Below are 25,289 nucleotides of genomic sequence, written 5' to 3'. Positions count from 1 at the left end.
GTAGAACAATTCTTAGATTTGATGGATCGGGAGGAAATGGAGAGATTACAAGCAGCAGCCTACGATGGGACAAATCATTTGGCAGGAGAAACTATGGAACATACAGAAATGGAGGAAGTACATGAAAAGGACTTAAGTGAGGAGTTGGACGGTGCAGAGGATGGAATTCAGTTGTTTGACGATTTCTTCGCTAAAATACAGCAAGAAACTGAAAAGGCAAATGAGAGATTGAGTTATCTAATAATAACATCGCTAATATAGCTTTAGAAGACGATTTAGAAAGAGCCAATAAGAATATTATCTCATGGTAAGTCTACAAAAGGGCTGATGCTCGAAACGATGAACTTCGTGATGAGCTTTTGGCCAAGGCATCAGTAGAAAATGAATTAGAAAATACCAATGGGGAAATTCGGATACTCGAGAAGTTGGAAAGAGTAACGGGTGATCTGAAGACAGCCAACGAGAAACTTCTGGAAAAAGACTTGGAAGAATAAGCTGAAAGTGCTGACAACGAGATCTGAAACCTCTGGGCTGAACTGGATAGTGTTAAGGCTGAAAACAAGAGACTGAAGAACGAAAAAGTTTTGAAAAAGGTATCTTTAGAAAGTGAACTGCATGCTGCAGTAGAAGAGGTCTACAGAATAGGGACTAGATTAGATACTGTCCTGGATGAGAATAGTTAATTGAAGACTGGAGTATTGGTTAAGAACGACCTGGTGCGTGATCTGGAAATGGATGAGAAAGAACTGGAAAAACTCTGGAAAGTAGCAGCTGGTGTTAAAGCAGAGAATAGACTACTGAAGAGAGACCTCTCGGAGGAGAGGGCCGCAGGAAATACGTTGATGGAGGCCGACGAGAAGAGTAAAACACTGGTAGAAATTAGAAATTTAACTCACGTGGTAGACGAATTTGCAATTTATGAGAAGTATAAAGATATAATGGAAAGGAACATGAATCTATAGCTAACCAGCTTGTAAAGGGTCTGTCCCAGATATATCCGGAATTAAAGGAACTCTATCATATAGAAAGTTGGTGAGCAGAGTCGGGATTTGATACGGGATGGTCAGTTGAATAGATTCGCCCTTCATGAGAAGAGAGGGAAGGACAGGAAAAAAAACTAAAGAGGGATTATATCCCAACGCAAAATATAAAGAAAAAAAAATGGGATTATAATATCCTCACCAAAAAAAAAAAAAAAAAAATAAAAAAAATGGGAATTATAATCCCACAAAAAAAATGGGTTTTAATATCCCCACAAAAAAAAAATTAAAAACGGTGATAACATCTCCACCAAATAAATATATATATATATATATATATATATATATATATATATATATATATATATATATGTGTGTGTGTGTGTGTGTGTGTGTGTGTGTGTGTATTACACGCACTCGCACACAGTCACACAAACACACACACACGCACACACATATATATATATATATATATATATATATATATATATATATATATATATATATATATATATATATATATATATATATGTGTGTGTGTGTGTGTGTATTACACGCACTCGCACACAGTCACACAAACACACACACACACACACATATATATATATATATATATATATATATATATATATATATATATATATATATATATATGTGTGTGTGTGTGTGTGTGTGTGTGTGTGTGTGTGTGTATGTGTGTGTGTGTCGCGCACGCACGCAAGCACTCCTCGCCTGTCACTATAACAATATGTATAATCAAAGGGTTGGTTAGAAGTCTTTTATGTAAACTGTAAGTGTGTAAGCATTCCTTTCTAGTTTAGCATACTTCACAATAGAAAAATAACGCATTTCTTATATCAGGAAGTGAGCTTTTGCAAAAAAAAAAAAAAAAAAAAAAAACAGGAATTTGGACATCTATATAACTGTATAGTAGTTTATTCAAACTGTATAGTTCTTTATTCATGTTCAGTGTTATTTCAGTTTTTTTCTACAGTGGTGCAATATACAATACATTTCAGTTATTTTCAATCGATATTTCCAAAGTTCACGTTTACTTTGAAACATTAAGTCGTTGTATAATTCTGGTTAGGCATATCTTGTGTACCAGAAGATTCCCATTCACACATCATGTTTTGGTCAATCATAATGTCATTGTTTTCCGTCACTTTCATTTTTTTTTATCGAAAATATACTAAATCTTCTTTCTCATTAGACCCTTCATCGCCAAAGCCTTCCGCTTATTTGTCTCACGTTTTCTTTCAGAACAGGAATGCAGACCTTTAAATTGACATTTGATGGACATTACATATTCCGATGACGAGGTAAAATGCTAACCAAGACTGAAAAGGGCCGCTGATAACCAGTCCGCCTTAAAAACCTTCTTTTACTTTGAGCTTAAATTTGTATAGCACCCGCAAACATTAAAGTTTGTTTAACTCCGTAAAAACGGTAAAATAAACCAGTAAATTACGCTGAAGTTTGTCATGTGAATGGATACTATTAATGTCCATGGATGTTATTGTGCATCAGGCAAGTAGGCTCTAGCTGCCGTTTCTTTAAAATAAAAACGAATTGTGTTAATTATAAGAAATATTCAGCGCTAAATAACACTTTAGATTAAGTTTCGATGTTTATCCTCGACAAATATATGAAATATACTTAGAAAATTTAATAACCAATTGGGACACAATAAAAGTACATCAATTATTACAAAATGTACGATACTTCTCTCATCACCCCCTCTACCCATGAGGGGTCCTAGGGAAGGGGCGGTGACAGGTAAACAAGACCGGCTGTCCCCAGGTGGAATTTATCTGTCGCTAACGGCTAGTCTTCGTTTGCTACTCTCACGGAATCACTCGAAAATGTCAGTTCCAGAACATCTAGGGAAAATCTTCAAGTAAGTATCAAGAGTAACATTTGATGTAAGAGTAGTTCGTGGAGTTTTAATACAATTCGGTTAACACGTGCAGAGTAAACTAGGTTAGTTTAAGTTATGCTGGTAGGTAGCCCTACCGGTAGTGAAGTTTTCACCCTAGGTTTAACAGGCCATGTGTTATGTAATAAAAAATTCCGGTAAACTCGTACAATATCAGAATATTGTATTTCTTGTAATTTTACACAACCTAAATATTTGAGATTACTTTAGTAAGAGAAATTTTTTTGCTTATACTGTATGCTATCTGATAACTTACCAAGCTTCAAGAGCCCATTTCTGGCCAGAAGTGCGGCTCACAATTTAATATTATCTCTACAATTTAATATTATCTCTATGCTCCTCTTTTCTGGAAAGTGGTACATGTGCTGGTTCGGTAACTGCATGGGCGAGTATTTTGGTGCCAAAAAATTAAATATTTTGTGACTCGACTACATACCCTAGGGTAGGTTGTAGGTTGTTGGGTTACCAATAACGGTTCACAAAAATATTTGCTAACTTGTGCAGCATGACTTTTACTATTTGCCAGCACATAGGAAAAGGGAGATAATGTTAATTGCAAGCAAAGCATTTTTACAGTCAAGCAAAGACCATTAAGTGAATAATTAGTGTTCCTATGGCAGACCATCACATGCGTAAATATGCTCCAGTGAGTTACGACAGACACTGTTTGGAAGGATTCTCATTTTCTATGCGACTGCCATACCTCGTGACCCAATTAACTGCACACGTACCGATGATTTTAGCATATAACCTGATTTATTCAGATTATGGCGTACGTATACTTTCAACAATGTTTCAAAAGCTTACCTTGCACTGTTCTGAGGTAGGACACTATGCCTGCCCTGATGGTGAATCTTCCCTAACAACTTTCATCCCAACACCCTGTTTAAGTGGTAATAAAAGGATTAACCTTTTTAACCTTTTTACATATTTAAGCATAACATTGTTAAGTCAGTTTGTAGAAGAATGAACGTAGAACTTGAATATTATTATGTCACGAGACTGGTGTTAACATTGATAATGTTAGTCTAGGCTTTAAAGAACACAACCAAAATCTAGGCTTACCCTTACCCTACCCCTACCCTTACCCTACTCTACCCACACCAAGAAATAGCATTTTGCTTTAGTCCTTTGGCTCCCTTCTTCTCAGTATCTTCAGAAATTACCAGGTACCATGTAAAGAGATCTGCTCTCAGTTACTAACCCAGGTTTATTTTCCCAGGCTTGTTCTCATCATGAGCATTACTGAAATAGAATGAAAGGTTTTCTTGCTCGATCTTGTAAGGGGAAAATGTAATGTAAGAACATTAGTGCCAAAAGTACAAGTAGGTATGGTTTAAATCATAAGGTAGGTTAGGTAGTTGTGGATCAACATAGTAACCTTCATCATATCCTCAATATAGAACACGTAACAGTGAACATTTACAATTTTACCTTGCATTGATTTAATTCTTTTGTGTATTTTTACGGAATATTGTAATCTTGTTTTCGGTGACAACTGATGTTGAAATGTTAAGAGTTGTAAGGAAATTGATAAGTTTTATGCTACCCTAAGGTAACCCATAATATGACCAAGTTGCTGCGGCCTTGCAACTTGCATCCTTACCCTTGTGTACAGATGTTGGGCTCCAATGTCAAAGGAAGATTAATTAATTTTTTTTTTTTTTTTTTTTTTTTGCAACAACATTGTGTTTCCAGAAATATTTACATGGAAAATAGTTGCATAAAAGGAACAAAATTGTGAAAATGAAAATATCCAATACTGTCATATTAATGCAAGGTGAAATTCATATATAGTATACAGTACCAATGTATTTACATTGCCTACTTGCTGTAGGCTTCTTTACTGGCCTCACTCCAGTGATTATGCCCTTCAGGATCCTTAAATTTAATCTTCATGTGCATGAACATGCGAACACATTTAAGGAGTCATACGGCATAACCCTTATTAACTGTCAAATCTACTATAAGAGAGCATTGTACAATCTTGGGTCAGCATTTGAAGACTTTAAAACCAATATTTGAGGTGCTTCTCAACTTGAATACATGTACCCAGTAGGTAGCTAGTCTTGTGTTGACAATTCCGGTTGGCTGCATTATGTACGACATAGTAAACCGACTTTGGGATTTTAGTTTTGATAGTATGATGAATCACTGCACATATTGTGAATTTTATTTCAACTTCAGCTGGTTGCTATTGCTACTCAAACAATACCAACACAGTATAATATTCAGTAACCCCTACAAAATGCAGTACTGATAGACAAGTTACCGGTCAGTAGCCCACCTGGATTTCAGATTTTATTAGTTAGATTAGTTTGCTATTGATATTATCTTGATTGTCACTAAAGCTTCCTAACTTATATTTTATCCTCACTAACATATTTAGTTTAATTTTGATTTTGTAGATAAGCTAAAAGAATCTAGTTGTGGATACTCACATTGGCTTACATTTCAAGATGCTTTTACAATATTGTTACATTTCCAGGAAGATAACCTTATACTGTACTGGAGCTAACGTCATGAAATGTAGTTTGTTCCGTAACCGAAATACAAACCACGCTATTTACATAGGGTTTACTTTCGGCGTGGCTGAAATGACGAGCCATTAGATTTTAACGAGGGTTAAACTACCCCCCTTTCACTTCTGGCTCGGACGATATACAGACGTGTCTGTCTCGTCCTCGCATTTTTGACAGCCTTAATCTGTTTTTCTTTTTCTTACAGTTGTGTGTTTGAAGTTGGCCTCTACCTTTTCTTCCCATTATGCGGAAGTGCCCTGGACTCCCCGACCGCCCCTGTGGAACATTCATGACGGTGATACCCTGCCTCGAGGTCTTCTTCGCCGTAAGGCTCGCCCTCCTCTTCGCCGCCGAGGCCTTCCTTCTCCTTACAAGGGAGTTAAGAGGCGCCTTCTCTTCAGGTCTTCATCTTCGTCGTCCCCTGCAAAGGATTCTTCTCGTCGGGAGCAGACCGTGGCAGTGACATCACTGGACCTCTCCGCAGATCATTCGCGATCTCCTGCGCCTGCCAGATCCTCCTTGTTAATTCAAGCACCGGTCCCTTCGGGGCAGAAGGGCTTATACCACGATGTGGCAAAGTCCCTTCCGCGTCAGGTTACACCTGTGCGCCCTTCAGTAGCGCGCAAGCGCCACCACTCTCCTGATCGCCAGCGCCCTCCTGCTCGCCAGCGCTCACCTACTCACCGGTGCTCAACTGCGCGCAAGCGCTCTCCTGCTGAAGAGTCACCTGACTCTTCTCGCCAGCGCTCTCTTGATCGCCAGCGCTCTCCTGCTCGCCAGCGTTCACCTGCTCGCCAGCGCTCTCCAGCTTGCCAGTGCTCTCCTGCGCGCAAGCGCTCTCCAACGGATGAGTCATCAGACTCTTCTCGCCAGCGCTCTCTTGATCGCCAGCGCTCTCCTGCTCGCCAGCGTTCACCTGCTCGCCAGCGCTCTCCTGCTTGTCAGTGCTCTCCTGCGCGCTAGCGCTCTCCAGCAGATGAGTCATCAGACTCTTCTCGCCAGCGCTCTCCTGATCGCCAGCGCTCTCCTGATCGCCAGCGCGCTCCTGATCTCCAGCGCTCTCCTGATCGCCATCACTCTCCTGCTCGCCAGCGCTCGCGTGCACGCAAGCGCTTTTCTGTCCCTGCTGCGCGCACCGCGCGTCATCAACAGTCTCCTGAGCGCCGTCAACCTCCTGCTCGTCAGCGCAGTATTGCGCGCCCAGTTCCTGATGTGCGCCATGCGCACCAACGTTCGCCCACGCGCCCACGACCTTTGGATCTGGGCGCAGGAAGGACATTGATCCTTTGCCTCGCCAGCGTTCCCCTGCGCGTCAACCACCGCCTGCGCACCACCGTGCGTTTTCTCCTGTCCGCACTTCTAAAGTGCATGCGCGCCCGCGCCCCCACGAGTCGACTCCTGAGCCCGCCCTCGAGCACATCAACGCCCCCTGGCCCTGCGCAAACGCTCGCCAACGCGCCCACGCGTCTGATCGCCACAGGTCACCGACTCGCCCACGCGCTAACTCGCCTGTGCGCAGTCGGTCGCCTACTCGCCCCACGTGTCATCGTTCGCCAACGCGCCATCGCTCGCCAACGCGCCATCGCACTTATACTCGCCTATGCTCTACCGATCGCCTACGCGCCATGGCTCTCCTGATCGCCAGCGATCTCCTGGGTACTCGCGCACACCCTCACCTGTGCCTCCACGCACACCTTCGCCTGCTCGCCCGCATCTCCGCGCGCCCCCGCTCCTGCGCGCCAACGGTCGCCCACGCGCAACCCAGCGGCTTTGCCATCGCACGAGCGCCAGCGCGACCCCCAACGCGATTCCCGCCGGGTTTCGCAGCGCGCCCAACCTTGCGAGTTGCCGGGGCCGCGTGCTTCCAGATCATCCTCGCGATCGCCATCTCGTAAACGCCGAGCACGCATCCAGGAGCAGGAAGATTCATCGGAGAGGTCCAGGCAACATTCTTCTTCCCTTTCTTCATTTCAGGCAGGCCCAGTAGTATCCACTCCTAAGGATTAGCCGATCCCCTTCCCTCCAGCGGGAATCGCTGACACTGCGTTAGTCAGCCGCCAGCCTAGGTTTGGTTCCCTGATGAAAGCGGTCGTGCAGGCTATGAAGCCAGTCCTCGCTGATCTGGGACTAAAACCAAAAGCTCCCTCGCCCCCGCTGAAGAGAAGGAGAGGAGTGGATTTCGCGGTAACTTCTCCCAGGGTTAAGCTGGCTCCCAAGAGGTCCGTCGGGAAGGCGTTTTCTCCTTCTCCTGCTGTCAAAGCTTTCCCGTCCTCAGGAGAATCCAGCGAGGTGAGGTACTCTCCCACGGCACCAATGGGAGGAACCCCACCTCAAGGAAGAGAAACGTCTCACGTAGGAGGGACCTTCCAGACCTCTTTGTTAGAGTCCTGTATCCCTCCTAGGAAGGGAGCCCAAGGACTCAAAGACGATACCCAAGTCATCTTCGAGGATTCGTCCAGAGTCAACCATTCCCCGGGAGGACGTCCGCATGTCCCCCCAAGAAGAGCCAATGGGGACAGGAGACTTAGCTGCCAGTCCACAAGGAGGAGAGCAGCGCGAGTTAGAGCATGTCTTCTGGCAGGTCCTTAATCTAATGAGGTAATTCAATAGTTTTAAGGACCCCGAGACCGCCCCCCGCGAAGGCAAGGATACGGTCCTGGACCAAGTTTATGGTATTCAGAAACCCCCCAAGGCCAGTGCAGCCCTGCCATGGTCCCAGGGGGTGAAGAGTGCCAGGGACAAGGTCGAGGGCCAGCTTTCCGAGCTCGCCACCTCCAGCCGTTCTTCTGCCGGGAACAAGCTCCTCCCACCTCCTCGCATTCAGCAGAGGAGGTACTTTGAGATCATGGAGGAGTCTTGTTTAGCTCTTCCCCTCCACCACCACTCTGTGGAAGAGCTCACCAGGGGTCTCTCTCTAGAGAAACTCAATGCCCGGCAGGTGACATTCTCAGCGTCGGAGATCCTAAGCCAAGAGAAAGTCGCTAAGTGTGCCATGCAGGCCACTTCGTGGCTGGATGTCTGGCTGGGGTCTCTGGGCATCCTATTGCGCTCTGAGGACTTGTCCAAGGAGAGCAATAGGAAGGCCTTGGAGACCTTCCTCCTCTCGGGCACGCGCTCCATCGAGTTCTTGGCTCACCAGGTCACTAACCTGTGGGCTAACTCGATTCTAAAGCGACGTGATGCGGTGACTGAGAGGTTCCACCCGAAGGTCCCCGCTGTGGATGTCAGCAAGCTCAGGCATTCCTCCATCCTTGGAGGAAACCTGTTTGAGCCCAAGGATATAGAACGGACAGCTGAGAGGTGGAGGAAGACGAGTCATGATTCGCTCCTCCAGAAGGCCCATACATCTCAGCCCTACAAACCTCCAGCTCCTCAACAGCAACAGCAGCCTCGCAGGACACTGAAGCAGGCTCCGGCAGCTAAGACAAAGGTGTCTTAACAGCAGCCCTTTCCTGTCAAAGACAAGAAGGGCGGAAATTCCTCCAGGGGAGGCAGGAATCCTAGAAGGAGCGGCCGAGGCCGTAAACTAGGATTGGCAATCCCCGTGTGTCCACCTGTAGGGGGATGCCTGCAAAGTTGCGTGCACAGGTGGCAGCAACACGGGGCCGATTCCTGGACGGTCTCTGTGATCGGACAAGGATATCGCGTCCCGTTCATAACATCTCAACCTCCCCTGACAGCGAATCCAGTGTCGTTGAGCTCCTATGCCATGGGATCGGCAAAGGGGCTAGCCCCTCGGGCCGAAGTCGAGACCATGCTCAAGAAGGATGCTCTCCAGGTCGTCGTCAACGGCTCCCCAGGCTTCTTCAGTCGACTCTTTCTTGTAAAGAAGGCGTCTGAAGGCTGGAGACCCGTCATTGACCTCTCAGCCCTGAACAAGTTTGTCAAGCAAACTTCATTCAGCATGGAGACAGCAGACACGGTCAGACTTGCAGTGAGACCGCAAGACTTCATGTGCACACTGGATCTGAAGGACGCGTACTTTCAGATCCCAATCTATCCGTCTTCCAGGAAGTACCTAAGATTCAGCCTAGACAACAAGATCTACCAGTTCAAGGTGCTGTGTTTCGGTCTCGCCACAGCACCTCAGGTGTTCACCAGAGTGTTCACACTGATATCTTCGTGGGCGCACAGGAACGGCATCCGTCTCCTCCGTTATCTGGACGACTGGCTGATTCTGGCAGACTCGGAGTCAACCCTTCTTCGACACTGAGACAGGCTTCTGGGAATTTGCCAAGATCTAGGGATCATGGTAAATCTCGAGAAGTCCTCTCTGCTCCCAACATGACTGGTATAGCTAGGCATGATATTAGACACCAATCTCCACAAAGCCTTTCCATCAGACGACAGGATAGCAAGGCTGAGGAGGGTTGCAGAGCCTTTCCTCAGTCGAGAAGATCTTCCAGCCCAATCTTGGTTATGTCTCTTAGGTCACCTAGCCTCCTTGGCCCGTCTAGTTCCCAACAGCCGCCTCAGGATGAGATCTCTGCAGTGGCGGCTCAAGTCCCGGTGGGATCAAGGTATCGATTCCCCTGACTCTCTGGTCTTGATAGGACCTTCGGAACGGACGGACCTGCGGTGGTGGCTGACCGACGACAACCTTCGAAAGGGAGTGGATATTCTCGTCCTTCCCCAGGATTTGATGCTGTTTTCGGATGCATCAAAAGAAGGGTGGGGGGCCCACGTTCTGAACCAGAGGGCCTCAGGCTTATGGTCAGAATCAGAAAAGTACCTCCACATCAACCTGCTAAAGATGAAGGCCGTATTTCTGGCCCTTCAACAGTTCCAACAGACCCTGGGGGGCCACTCCGTGGTGGTGATGAGCGACAACACCACAGTAGTGGCTTATATCAACAAGCAGGGAGGTACCTTTTCACGTCAGCTATCCCATCTTGCAGTAGAGATACTGAGATGGACCGAAGTCCACTCGATGCGTCTATCAGCTCGCTTCATTCCTGGCAAAAGGAATGTGCTCGCCGACAGTCTGAGCAGAGCTTCGCAGATAGTGAGTACCGAGTGGTCTTTGGATCCTCAAGTAGCCAACAAAGTCCTGACTTTGTGGGGTTCCTCGACAGTGGACCTGTTCGCTACAGCCTTGAATTTCAAGCTGCCGCTGTACTGCTCCCCAGTCCCAGACCCCAAGGCACTCTGGCAAGATGCCTACCAACAACGGTGGGACAACATCGACGTCTACGCCTTCCCACCGTTCTGTCTGATGAGAAGGGTGCTCAACAAGACCAGACTATCGGTCAACCTGTCAATGACCTTAATAGCTCTTCTATGGCATCATGCAGAATGGTTCCCGGACCTTCTGCAGTTTCTGACGGAACTCCCGAGAGAGCTTCCCCCACGACACGAGCTACTCAGACAACCACATTGCAACATCTTCCACAAAGCCGTAGCATCGCTTTGGCTTCACGCCTGGAGACTATCCAGCATCTCCTCACTGAGAGAGGCTTTTCGCAACAAGTTGCGGAAAGGATGTCTCGACACCTGCGAAAGTCATCCGCAGGGGTCTACCAGGCGAAGTGGAGAGTCTTCTGTGGTTGGTGTCGTGGGAGGGGTATCTCTCCCCTCGATGCCACTATTCCAGCAATAGCGGAGTTTTTCGTGTATTTGCGGGAGGAAATGCGCCCTTCGGTCTCGGCGGTGAAAGGCTATCGCTCAGCCTTAAGCCTAGCCTTCAGGCTGAAAGGAATAGACATTTCCTCCTCTCTGGAACTTTCCTTACTCATACGAAGCTACGAGCTTACCTGCCCTCAGTCGGAAATGAGACTTCCTCCATGGAACGTGGTTCGGGTCCTCAGGGCTCTGAAGAGACCCCCGTTCGAACCATTACGCCAGGCCTCTGACCAACACCTGACTTGGAAGACGGTATTCCTGCTCGCTCTGGCTTCGGCCAAGCTGGTCAGTGAACTTCGTGGTCTCTCATACGACATCGCCCATTCAAGGGGATGGGGGGAGGTAACGTTCAGGTTCGTCCCTGAGTTTGTTGCCAAGACTCAGAACCCTGGAGTGCCGGACCCACGGTTCGACTCCTTCAGGGTTACGAGTCTCCGTTCCGTAACAGATGACCCAGATCATCTGCTACTTTGCCCAGTAAGAAGTCTGAGACGTTATCTGAAGAGAACAGCTGCAGTCCGTCCCCGCATGCAAGCTCTGTTTGTGAGCACAGGAAGGACGAAGAGGAGGGTCACCAAGAATACCATCTCAGCCTGGATTCGACGGACCATTCATCATGCCTTGAATCCAGACCCTCCTCCGTCACGTCGCCCTAGGGCACATGATGTCAGGGGCATCACCACATCCCTGGCCTTCAAGAGAAATTTCTCTGTGACGCAGGTGTTACAAGCTGGGGTCTGGAAGCGTCAAACGACCTTCACAGCCCACTACCTGCAGGACGTGACCCACAGGAGCCTCGATACTTTTTCTATCGGCCCTGTGGTGGCTGCACAACAGCTGGTCTAACCTCAGGCTCCTTAATGGACAAGTAGCAGAAGGTTGAGGGCACTGTTACCCGGTTTTAGTCTGCGTGAATGAAAGAGTATGTCTGGCCCTTACTTCTTTCTTCATCCTCCCCTCTCTTGGGGAATGCAGCATCCTGGGTCTCTGCATAGCTGACCTCAAACCTCTGCAGGTAAACCATGCTTCCTTGTGTTCCTAGTATTAAGAATAATACTGTCGCGTCCCCCATACCCTGACGAGGTGGTATTGGGACGTCCTAGCCTAGAATTCCATATAAAGGACTTCAGGTCAACTTCCTAGAACGAGTCACACTTCATTTCTCCACACACAACTTATGTAGGCCGCACGTTTCTTGCGTAGCAAGAAACTTGCGAGGTGCAGGGACTCTTTTTCTCGAGTGCTGCTCACTCGGATTCTGAGTCTCCGGGTAAGCCAAAGCCAGTAAGGCTGGGGACTTTCCACCTAGCCTAAGGGTAAGTCACCCTATGTAAATAGCGTGGTTTGTATTTCGGTTACGGAGCAAATGACAAATTCGGAAATAATTTTTATTTTTCCTAACCATACAAACCTTAGCTATTTACACACATTTGCCCGCCAGCCCTGTCTCCCAAGACAAGTCCTACCTCTAAGTGAAGTGAGGCAGCTCACTGGTGTGTGTGTGGGGGGTGGGGGTAGCTAGCTACCCCTCCCCTACCCCCGTGCTAACTAGCACGGGGGTAGTTTAACCCTCGTTAAAATCTAATTGCTCGTCATTTCAGCTACGCCGAAAGTAATACCCTATGTAAATAGCTAAGGTTTGTATGGTTAGGAAAAATACAAATTATCTCCGAATTTGTCATATTAGACAAACTTGTCTTCGACTTAAAATACTGAGTCATCATGACAGGCAATGTAGTCTTTTAAGCTAATGTCATTTAGCATCTAACCTACATGGGATGGAGTTAAAAATTATTCTACACACATTGCAGGAACCTGACTCTGAAATGAAATCCCTTTTAATAATAGCGAATGACACCACCACAAAATGAGCTCTCAAATTACTGAATGTTTGAATATGTTGAATATTGGGATACTGGTTTAATGCATTTTCATTGGATTCACATACCGGTTTTCATGTTATACATTACAGCACTGTAATACATGCCCATGTTGTGCAGTGCAGTCACTCATTTTAATCCATTCTGCTGTATTAGCCTACCTGCTTTACTCTCTTCTCAAAATATAGTTAGAATTAGGGCCATTAGATCATGTAGATGTAAGGGTAGTTTAGTACATTTCTAAGCCTGCATTTTTGCTACTGGAAAATCAAATAATATTGTAAAATGCAGGTCTCTGATTGGTGTTTGAATGTTATCACAAATATTTCAGGTACATTGACAGCAACAAAAGTCGTTTCATTGATGTACTTCGGGAAGCCGTCGCCATAAAATCTGTTTCCGCATGGCCCGAGAAGCGCCCAGAAATCAAGAAGCAGATAGAATGGGCTAAGGCAAAGTTAGAAGCTCTGGGTGCAAAGTGTGATCTACATGAACTTGGTGAACAGGTACTATTCATCTTTGTTTAATGATATCAGAAAAACAGTATGGTTTTATCAATAAGGTAGATATGATGAAATTTTAGTGATATTTATATGTTCAGTTTTTCTTTTCTTTTTTTATTATTGTATCAAAGTAAAGTTTTGGTAGGTTAGCATAAAATGTCATGGTTTAAGTCAAGTAAATGATAAAGTTTACCTGAAGTCCATCTAGTGTTTGTTATATGCAGAAAAGATTTGCTTTCTCTATTATTTTTCATCATTTGATTGACATTTTTTTCTTCTTGTTTACTGTTATTATTTTTTTTACAGACTCTTCCAGATGGCAGTAAAATACCACTCCCTCCATGTTTGTTTGGGCAGCTAGGAACAGATCCCAAGAAAAAGACCTTGTGTGTCTATGGTCATCTTGATGTGCAGCCAGCTTTGAAGGTTTGAACAGTTGTCTTATTTCATTTGATATTGTAAAGATTTATCACATATATTTCAGTATACAGTATTTACTATAATAGGTTTTTTTATCGTCCATTAGGTTTACAACAGAGCAGACTAAAGTATGCACTGTATTTTATAACAAGGCCATGAGCAATGCCAAAGTGAAAAATCAGTCTACCATCTCTCTCTCTCTCTCTCTCTCTCTCTCTCTCTCTCTCTCTCTCTCTCTCTCTCTCTCTCTCTCTCTCTCTCTCTCTCTCTCTTTATTTGCATGGTAATTGTTTTACCAGAAATTATAAAATTGTCACACCCTTTTGTTACTAGGAAACACCCATATTTTTATATGGGAAGTAGGTTGTAAAGATGATAATTTTTACAAAGGGAGAAAATGTCATGAGTTAACAATATGCCAAAGGATTTTAACTAACAAGGATTGGCATTCTTCTAGCTTTCAGGCAGTGAATGTCATTCGTTAAAGAGTTGTGTTAAAACGTACTGTAATGGGATTATATAATATTTGAATATCAGTAATATTAGGGAAACCGTACGTTGTACATTGTGAAGAATTTTGTTGGACATGAGGCACTGTATTGGGTAAGTTCTCAATTGTTAACAAAGAAACTGTAATTTAGTATAGAACTTGCATAAATTTTGTTCCACTATCTGAATACAGCTTGTGGTTTTAAGGTTTATGGACATGGCTTGAGAGATACTACCATAATCAATACAATCTTATCAGGATAATTTCTAAGGATTTTATGATTGTTATCAGTGTTGCGACCGAGGGTTCGTCTGTTCGTGCCTATCGTTCGCCTAGTCCGGGACCTCTTGCAAGCTCCCAAGCCCAGGGGAGAAGTAATGTCGTACGACTTATGGGTTCGAGAGGCCTTGATCAGCGAACAGACGTTCCCTCTATGGTATCGGGTGTATCTTACCAAGATCACCCCTACCATAAGGCGAGAGAGACGATTTTCTCCTCATCATCCGAAGGCTTTTCGCATAAGAAACCTGAAACAAGGTTTCGAGGCCCTTAAGCGAAAGTCAGTCCTTTCAGGACAGGTCCAGCGTCCTGGTTGCAGCCATTAGGACAGCTCTGACCCTATGCAGTCATCGGAAGACTGCTCGCCGCCTAACAAAAGCGTAACACAGACTCCGAGAGTCTTTTTGTTGGCAAGGTTTTGCGGTCACAGACGTTACCCTCGTCTCTTACCGCAACCATTTCCGTTGATCCTAAATGGGTTGTACGGCAAGACATGCAGAATAAGCTTGCCTCCCTTATGGAAGACTATTCTGCCGATAAGTCCGTTGAGCCTAGCCGTTTATCTCATCGAGATCCTGGCTTTCAGCCACCCTAACATTCCTTTGTGCGTCCTGTTGACGTTGGCGTAGCTAAGTCACGTCAGTCAGGTTGTTTAGAACCACACTCGATGCGGTCTCGTGTGGATTTTCAGCCACATTTGGACGTTAGGCCACTTGCTGATGCTCCTGTTGACGTTCAGGACGTTCGCTAACAATCGGAGTTGACTTGTTTTGACGCTGAGCGTCAACCTCCGCATTCTAGAGTTGTTTTGACTGCTCAGTCTAGGCGGTCAAAGCAGTCTCGAGTGGACGCTGTGCGTCCTCACGCACCTGTTGTTGTTGACAGTTCACAGACTGTCAAGCAGTTACATGACGTTGCGTCCTGGTCTCTCGCACCTGTTGTTGTTGACAGTTCACAGACTGTCAAGCAGTTACATGACGTTGCGTCCTGGTCCGCTACTAATGCACCAGTGCGTGTGGACTCTGCTTGTAAAGCATTGCCACCACGGTAGGTCTCTCCCTTGCTTGAGACTCGGCTTTTATCGGACAAGGTTCCTTCAGATGAGGAAGTTGCTGTTCCTCCTCCTACTGATATTCCCTTGAGGACTCTGTCAGACGGAGAGGAGCCTAAAGCTGCTTAGCCCTCTATGGACTTTAAATAAATCTTGCTGATTTTTAAGGATCTTTGTCCGGATCTTTTTGTAACTGCTGCTCCTCGTTCGCCTAAACGTCAGAGCTTACACTAGGCCTAGCTACTTTGAAGCCGTTGTTTTATTAGCTAGTGCTCTCTCGCTCTCCTAGAGAGCTTTACGTTTGCTAGGCGACTGGTTTATCACCAGGAGGAGTTTGGGGGATACAGCCTTTGCTTTCCCTTCTTTTAAACTGACTTATAGAGCGAGAGTCTGATATGACACGAGAGAAGTTCTCGGCTTGGGAGTTCCTGCCTCTGCCCAGATAGACTTCTCAAACCTCATAGACTCTCCCTGGCGCCTGGCCATGAGACGCTCCAAGATTTTACAGGTCAACTTCACAGCTGTTTTCGAGCCTTTGAAGTTTTGCTGTACAATTATGTCATGCATAAACAAGGCTTTCAGGGATGGCTCCAATGATCTGACAGCCACGTTCTCTGCAGGAACAAGTCCCTCAGGGATGGCTCCATGATTTGGCAGCCATGTTCACTGCAGGAGTACGTAAGAGGCAAGTGCGCGCAATGTGTTCATTGTCAAGACAAACTTCACGATGAAGTCTTCCAGGCTGTCTTGACAGCATTTATGGAAGGCGACTGGATGGTCTCTCTCGACCTTCAGGAGGCATACTTCCACATTCCTATACACCCGGATTCCCAACCGTTTCTGAGGTTTGTTTACAGGAATGTGGGGTACCAGTTTCGAGCTATCGGGGATCCGAGCCTCCCTGTACTTGGACGACTGGCTTCTCAGAGCATCGTCCAGCCTTCACTGTCTGCAGGATCTACATTGGACCTTGAGTCTGGCCAGGGAGTTGGGACTTGTGGTCAACCTAAAAGTCCCAACTGATCCCATCCCAGATTATTCTATTTTTGGGGTTGGAGATTCGCAGTCAAGCCCTGCTCGAAGTCCAACTAATGCTGAAAAGAAAACGTTTATTCAGTCAGGAGTTGGAACAGTCTCGTAGGGACTCTCTCATCCCTGGAGCAGTTTGTCTCACTAGGGAGACTACCCCTTCTGCCTCTCCGGTTCCATCTAGCCTCTCACTGGAACTAGGACAAGACATTAGAGACGGTATCATTCCCAGTCTCCGAACCAATAAAGGCATGCCTGAAATGGTGGGACAGCAATATCAGTCTGAGAGAGGGACTATCCATAGCAGTCAAGAACCCAAACCACGTGTTGTCCTCAGACGTGTCGGGTTTGGGTTGGGTGCGACCCTGGACGGTCGGGAATGCGCTGGTCTGTGGACTTCAAGTCAGAAGAGCATGCACATCAACGGCAAGGAGCTATTAGCAGTCCACTTGGCCTTGATGATATTAGGAAGCGTCTTCGAAACTAAGTGGTAGAGGTCAACTCAGACAACACCACAACTTTGGCGTACATCTCCAAGCAAGGAGGCACACACTCCTTCACGCTGCTCGAGATCGCAAGGGACCTTCTCTTATGGTCTAGAATTCGAGGCATCTCCCTGTTGACGAGATTCATCCAGGGGGACTTGAACGTCTTGGCAGACTGTCTCAGTCGGAGGGGTCAGGTGATACCCACGGAATGGACCCTCCACAAGGACGTGGGCAAGAGTCTTTGGGCTTCTTGGGGTCAACCAACCATAGACCTCTTTGCCTCCTCGTTGACCAAAAGGTTACCAATCTTTTGCTCTCCAGTCCTAGATACAGAAGCAATCTACATAGACGCATTTCTACTGGATTGGTCTTTTATGGACTTATATGCATTCCCACCATTCAAGATAGTCAACAAGGTACTGCAGAAGTTCGCCTCTCACGGAGGGACAAGGTTGACGTTGGTTGCTACCCTCTGGCCCGCGAGAGAGTGGTTCACCGAGGTACTTCAATGGCTGGTAGACTTTCCAAGAAGTCTTCCTCTAAGGGTAGATCTGTTACGTCAGCTCCACGTAAAGAATGTCCATCAAAGCCTCCCTGCTCTTCGTCTGACTTCCTTCACACTATCGAAAGACTCTCAAGAGCTAGAGGTTTTTCGAAGGAGGCAGTCAGTGCGATTGCAAGAGCTAGGAGAGCTTCTACCATTAGAGTATACCAGTCGAAGTGGGAAGTCTTTCGAGACTGGTGCAAGTCAGCATCTGTGTCCTCGTCCAGTACCTCTGTAGCCCAAATCGCAGATTTTCTTTTACATCTGAGAAAGGTTCGCTCCCTTTCAGCTCCCACGATTAAGGGCTACAGGAGCATGCTGGCTTCGGTCTTTCGACATAGAGGCTTAGATCTTTCCAACAATAAAGATCTCCAAGATCTCCTTAAGTCTTTCGAGACCTCTAAGGAACGTCGTTTGGCAACTCCTGGATGGAACTTAGACGTGGTTCTAAGGTTCCTCATGTCAGACAGGTTTGAGCCATTACATTCAGCCTCCCTGAAGGATCTCACCCTCAAGACACTTTTCCTAGTGTGCTTGGCTTCGGCTAAAAGAGTCAGTGAACTTCATGCCTTCAGTAAGAACATCGGCTTTTCTACAGAAAAAAGCCACTTGTTCACTTCAACTTGGTTTCCTGGCCAAAATGAACTGCCTTCTCGTCCTTGGCCTAAATCTTTTGATATTCCTTGCTTATCAGAGATCGTAGGCAACGAACTGGAAAGAGTATTATGTCCTGTTAGAGCTCTTAAGTTCGATTTAGCTCGTACTAAGTCATTACGAGGGAAATCTGAGGCATTATGGTGCTCAGTTAAGAAACCTTCATTGCCTATGTCAAAGAATTCTTTGTCATATTTTATCAGATTTTTTTAATACGAGAAGCTCATTCTCACTTGAATGAGAAAGACCGATGTTTGCTTAAGGTTAAGACGCACGAAGTTAGAGATATAGCAACCTCCGTGGCCTTCAAGCAAAATAAATCTCTGCAAAGTATTATGGACGCGACTTCTTGGAGAAACAAGTCAGTGTTCGCGTCATTTTACTTAAAAGATATCCAGACTCTTTACGAGGACTGCTACACACTGGGTCCATTCGTTGCAGCGAGTGCAGTAGTGGGTGAGGGTTCTACCACTACACTTCCCTAATTCCAATATCCTTTTAATCTGTCTCTTGAAATGTTTTTAATATTGTTTTTTGGGTTGTTCGGAAGGCTAAGAAGCCTTTCGCATCCTGATTGATTTGGCGGGTGGTCAAAGTAATTTCTTGAGAGCGCCCAGATTAGGGGTTTGATGAGGTCCTGTTGTATGGGTTGCAGCCCTTGATACTTCAGCTCCTGGGAGTCTGTCAGCATCCTAAGAGGATCGCTGGGCTCCGTGAGGAAGACAGACTTACAAGGTAGAGTAATCGTCTAAGTCAACTTCCTCACCAGGTACCTATTTATTTTGGTTTTGTTATATTGATAACTGCCAAAATGAAAAAACTCTTAGCTTATACGCTGTAAACATAATTAACTCTGGTCTCTACCCACCTCCTTGGGTGTGAATCAGCTATTATATATTCACCGGCTAAGTTAAATATTTAAAAATGATATTTTAATTATAAAATAAATTTTTGAATATACTTACCCGGTGAATATATAAATTAAATGACCCTCCCTTCCTCCCCAATAGAGACGCAGTGGGATGAGAAGGAATTGAAGGTTTTGTTACATCCGAGAGTGGTATCTGGCCGACAGTTGGCTCTGGTGGGCACACCCGCAACCTGCATAGCGATCGCTCGCGAGTTTTTTTATGTATGTGTCTGTCGAGCAACAGAGTTGCAGCTATTATATATTCACCGGGTAAGTATATTCAAAAATTTATTTTATAATTAAAATATCATATTTAGTATCCTCCTTTGATTTGATTTGAAGTTCTCTAGCATCCTGACATTTATCCTCCTCTGAACAAGTTAGTTAGGTTACAGAGGTTTATGTAATTTCAGACTCATAACCCTTTTACCCCTAGGCTATTTGGAACTTTCCAACCCTTAACCCCCAGGGGTTATTCTTTTTCAAGCACATTTTGCAGTATATTTTTTTTAAATTGCTTTAACAGCCTTAATTTTTTACCTAGAGAGGTCAGGTTGGTCTCATTCTCTTGGAAAATGCCTAAAGTTTCTCAAAAAATTATCAAAAATAGGAAAAAAAAAATGTAGTTAGCAGTTTTTTGCAAGGACGTACCGGTACGTCCATGGGGGTAAAGGGATGAGTTTTGTGAAACGTACCAGTACGTCCTTTGGGGGTAAAAGGGTTAAAAGGTGATAACTAGTTTATACAAGTGTTATAGACTGTATTATAGACTTGAAAGTTTTGAGTGATACAAATTCTGTGGTTAGATTGTGTCCAGTTGGATTTACATTGTCTATAAAGTACTGTACCTTTATTCTCAAAATAATTAACGTTATTTTAAGTTCTTGAAACTTTTCATTATAGGAAGACGGATGGGATACAGAACCCTTCGTCCTCACTGAGAAGGATGGCAAGCTGTATGGACGTGGTTCAACTGACGACAAAGGACCTGTCATTGGTTGGATTCATGCTGTTGAAGCTTTCCAAAAGACTGGTCAGGATGTCCCAGTCAATATCAAGGTTAGTTATAACTAATGTAACTTTTCATTTTGCTGCCATTCTGCTACAGTGTACCTTTTAACATGTCAAGAATATTTATATGGTTTCACAATGTTAATCTGTAATTTTGTGCTATTCTGTAATAAGGATACAGTATCTGATTTTACCGTGAAGTACATAGCTTTCAGGTCTGTCTGGTAAGGATGAATTTGGAATATGTTTGTATGAAAGGGAATAATGCATTTTACCTGCTTTTGTAATGAAGAAAAAGATTGATGAGCTTATTGTTGAGAAAAATCCTTCACATAGAGCTTACCACCCTGTCTCTTATCTTTTTCCATATTGTTATTTTAGCCTTCATTAACAACAGCTTTGCCTATCTCCTTTGTGGAATATGAGAAATTACATCAAGAACTTGAGCATTCCAAGATAGTCTGGCATTTATGAATTCCGTTGTTAAGAGGAATCTTATAATGATAACTATAATAATTATAAAGATGAAATAATAATGGCATCACAGTTATAAGGATCATACTGTTAGGCTTATAGCCAAAGTATTATTAAGGGAGAATTTCTTGAATATAAACAGTAACCATCATCTTTGATTATTTTGGGTCTCATTTCCTGATAAGCAACAAAAACTGGATAAGTAACAAAGACCTTTTAATTTAATCTATATTTAACATTCAAGATATTTCACAGATTACAGTACAGTAATTCCATATATCTATCCCAAGCTAAAATATACTGTACTGTATTTTACATTTATCATTCATTTGAAGAGAGAAGCATCTGCAAAACATATTTCCTAAAGAGAAGCCTTGTAATGAGTCTTCTCAATGTAGCTGGTAAATAAGGAACTCATGAAATTTGATAAATTTAGGCCTAAAGTTAAATTTTAATATGAAGTTAGTAACAACTCTGCTTTTATACACATTTTACTTTTATTATTTTGCTCCAAATGTAGTATAACCTGTGTGTGATTACAACCACATGTTTTAGAGCAGTGGTTCCCAACCTGGGGGAAATTTCCCCCTTGGGGAAATTTGAAGCTTCCAGGGGGGAAATAATTAACTACCTACTAAATAAAACGAGCGGAAAATGTCCTCATAGTACGTGCGGCAATTTGTTGTTAGCCATTCAATTGTGATATGATCATATCAGTTCTCACTGACATGATATTCAAGAGGAGAATTGAAGTGTCATGCCCATTTCTGAGGCAGGCGAGTGGGCATGAAGGGGGGAAATCTGGATGGTTGAACTGGGTGCAAGGGGGGAAATGACAGAAAAAAGGTTGGGAACCACTGTTTTAGAGGATTGTTTGACCTTTAAATCTGTATCTGTAAAAAATAAATTGTAAAATGTTTGGTCATTTCAGTTTGTCTTTGAAGGGATGGAAGAGTCTGGTTCAGAAGGTTTGGAGGAACTTTTGAAGGCCCAGAAAGATAAGTTCTTGGCAGGAACAGATTATGTCTGTATATCTGACAACTATTGGTTGGGCAAAAATAAGCCATGTATCACATATGGACTTCGTGGTATATGTTATTATTGTATTGAAGTAAGTGTTTATTCTGTTAATTATGTTATTAATATTTAATTTTATCACTTTCTATGCTGGATTCTAATTTTACTGCACCATAGGTATTTTTTTAAAGATTACGTTTATTAGTATTATATTGAATTATTTTCAAAATTTAGTTTCATTCTTTTAGAATTTCATGATAAATTTCCATCTATATTTAGGTAAGTTTCATTTATATTGTGTGATGTATTATTTATTCTTATAGTTATTGTGAACTATTTCTATACTGAAATGGAAAGCATATTGATTCAAGGTCTTACTCATCCACAATTTTCTCAATATGCATTTTTAATGTACCTTTCAACATAGTAACTTTTAAAATTACAGGTTGAATGTTGTCATAAGGATCTTCACTCTGGAGTTTTTGGTGGCACTGTCCATGAAGCCATGGCTGATCTTATCTATTTGATGAATACTCTCTTAGATAATAAAGGAAAAATACTTATTCCAGGTTAGTCTTTCATGGAGATTTTGACACAATAAGTATTTGTGAAAGGAAAGTGCTATCATTGTTTGATGGGCTTTGTCGTTAGGGTATTCTGTACTGTAATGGGAAGGACTGGATTGTTTTAAACAGTAGAGGATTATATGGTACTCTGTATGGACTAATGGAAAAGACTTACATCAAGAATAATTAGAGGAGGATAATTTTAGTCTTATGGTTGATGAAGACTAGTTTTTCAATATTAAACTTAGCCGGTGATTATATAAGCTGCAACTCTGTTGCTCGACAGAAAACTCTACGTTAAAAATCCGCCAGCGATCGCTATGCAGGTAGGGGGTGTACTTCAACAGCGCCATCTGTCGTGCAGGTACTCAGTACTCAATGTAAACAAAGAACTCAATTTTCTCTCTGTAGGGCTACCGGCAAGACCTACTAATTCGCTGTTGCTAACTGGATTTGTTTTCACAACTATTTGGTGAAGTACACTATTCTAGTTTTGAGCTTTCGCTATGCAGGTGTTTTATCTTCATCTCAAAACTTGAACTCGTTTTGTTTAGGTTTTTAGTAATTATCTTATCACGTTATAGATATATATATTTTATATCTCTCCGCCCTTATTAGGCCTCTTCGATTAACTTTCCATTTATTATAAACATATAAAAATAGATTTTAATGTTTTGTTTATATGCGACCTTTCCTGATAGTAGGCGGTCCTAACTTGGAACCGAAGTTAATCAACGTTGAGCCCTTTATATCGTAATTAGCTTTTAAAGAATTTAAACTTTTTAAATGTAATATTTTATGAAAGAATTTCTTTGATAGTCTTCGTACTGTTTTCAAAGATGAACTAACGTTTAGTTTTTTATGCTACGCAGTTGTTGACGTTCAGGACGTTCAACATGCGCTCTATCGTTACGATAGAGAGAGAGTGTATCACGGTTTCACTTTGCAGTAAGAGTAAATCGATTCTGACGTTTTGTTCATTCTTTCTTAGCTTAAATGTTTTAAATTCTAATTTAAAGGAACTTTTTATTTGAAAAACCTTTCAGTTTTTTCCTTTAGTCAAATAACATGTTTTTTTGACGAAATATAATTGGGCTCTTCTCTTAGGTGCGAAATCAAGAGAGAAAGAGAGAGAGAGAGATTGAGACGGAGGGAGAGAGAGGAGAGAAAACGTTCCGTTCAAGCGGGTAACGTTGTTCTCGTGTTACTCTCGTCCCTAGTCTCTGTATGGGGAGGAAGGATAAAACGTTTTTAGGTTTTTATTCTCGTCCCCAGGCTATGTGCGGTGAGAGATTGAAAACGTAGTTATATGAACTAGTGTTTAGTCTCTTTCCCAGCCACTGATTTTTCTTTTTATCTTAAAATATGTTTTCTGTTTTTTGCTGGTATGAACTTGCATTATACGACTTATTTCGCAATTACTACCTTTTAATGAAGGGTAGAATTGCGTGTTTCAGGTAGAAATAAGTGCAAAACAGAAAATCGAAGTGATAAAGTGATATGGCCAAAGTGTTACAGTGTTGCGTCCGAGGCGCAAAGTGTTACAGTGTTGCGTCCGAGGGTTCGTCTGTTCGTGCCTGTCGTTCACCTAGTCCGGGACCTCTTGCAAGCTCCCAAGCCCAGGGGAGAAGTAATGTCGAACGACTTATGGGTTCGAGAGGCCTTGACCAACGAACAGACGTTTTCCCTCTATGGTATCGGGTGTATCTTACCAAGATCTCCCCTACCATAAGACGAGAGAGACGTTGTTTCTCCTCGCCATCCGTAGGCTTTTCGCATAAGAAACCTGTCACAAGGTTTCGAAGCCCTTAAGCGAAAGTCAGTCCTTTCAGGACAGGTCCAGCGTCCTGGTTACAGCCATTAGGACAGCTCTGACCCTATGCAGTCATCGGATAACTGCTCGCCGCCTAACAAAAGCGTAACACAGACTCCGAAAGTCTTTTTTTGTAGGCAAAGTGTTGCGGTCACAGACGTTACCCTCGTCTATTACCACAACCATTTCCGTTGATCCTTAAGGGGTTATATGGCAAATCATGCAGTATATGCTTGCCTCCCTTATGGAAGACTATTCTGCCGATTAGTCCGTTGAGTCTAGCCGTTTATCTCATCGATATCCTGGCTTTCAGCCAACCTAACGTTCCTTTGTGCTTACTGTTGACGTTGGCGTAGCCTAGTCACGTCAGTCAGGTTGTTTAGAACCACACTCGATGCGGTCTCGTGTGGTTTTTCAGCCGCTTTTGGACGTTAGGCCACTGGCTGATACTCCTGTTGACGTTCTAGACGTTCACTAACAATCGGAGTTGACTTGTTTTGACGCTGTGCGTCAACCTCCGCATTCTAGAGTTGTTTTGACTGCTCAGTCTAGGCAGTCAAAGCAGTCTCGAGTGGACGCTGTACGTCCTCACGCACCTGTTGTGGTTGACAGTTCAGTTGTTGACAGTTCACAGACTGTCAAGCAGTTACATGACGTTGCGTTCTGGTCCGCTACTAATGCACCAGTGAGAGACTCAGCTTTTATCGGACAAGGTTCCTGTAGATGAGGAAGTGGCTGTTCTCCCTCCTACTGATATTCCCTTGAGGACTCTGTCAGATGGAGAGGAGCCTTAAGCTGCTTAGCCTCCTATGGACTTTAATTAAATCATGATGATTTTTTTTTTAAGGATCTTCGTCCGGATCTTGTAACTGCTGCTCCTCGTTCGCCTAAACGTCAGAGCTTACACTAGGCCTAGCTACTTCGAAGCCGTTGTTTTTAAGCTAGTGCTCTCTCGCTCTCCTAGAGAGCGTTACGTTGGCTAGGCGACTGGTTTTTCACCAGGAGGAGTTTGGGGGATACAGCCTTTGCTTTCCCTTCTTTTAAACTGGTTTATAGAGCGAGAGTCTGATATGACACGAGAGAAGTTCTCGGCTTGG

The 25,289-nt window shown here is 43.9% G+C and overlaps 1 protein-coding gene across 3 annotated transcripts in view; it reads left to right on the top strand.

Moving 5' to 3' along the window:
• Positions 1-2,722: 2,722 nt before the first annotated feature.
• Positions 2,723-25,289, top strand: part of Cndp2 (Cytosolic non-specific dipeptidase 2) — a 36,739-nt gene continuing 14,172 nt past the window's right edge. For all 3 annotated transcript variants that reach the window (XM_068381792.1, XM_068381794.1, XM_068381795.1), the window contains exons 1-6: positions 2,723-2,880; positions 13,275-13,449; positions 13,753-13,872; positions 20,215-20,370; positions 21,728-21,907; positions 22,259-22,382. In XM_068381792.1, coding sequence (XP_068237893.1) covers positions 2,729-2,880; positions 13,275-13,449; positions 13,753-13,872; positions 20,215-20,370; positions 21,728-21,907; positions 22,259-22,382 — 907 coding nt within the window. In that variant the 5' untranslated portion in view covers positions 2,723-2,728. The remainder of the gene's footprint in view (positions 2,881-13,274; positions 13,450-13,752; positions 13,873-20,214; positions 20,371-21,727; positions 21,908-22,258; positions 22,383-25,289) is intronic.

Source organism: Palaemon carinicauda, chromosome 10, assembly GCF_036898095.1.
Source record: "Palaemon carinicauda isolate YSFRI2023 chromosome 10, ASM3689809v2, whole genome shotgun sequence".
Lineage (NCBI taxonomy): Eukaryota > Metazoa > Arthropoda > Malacostraca > Decapoda > Palaemonidae > Palaemon > Palaemon carinicauda.
This window is presented reverse-complemented; position numbering and strand designations above follow the sequence as displayed.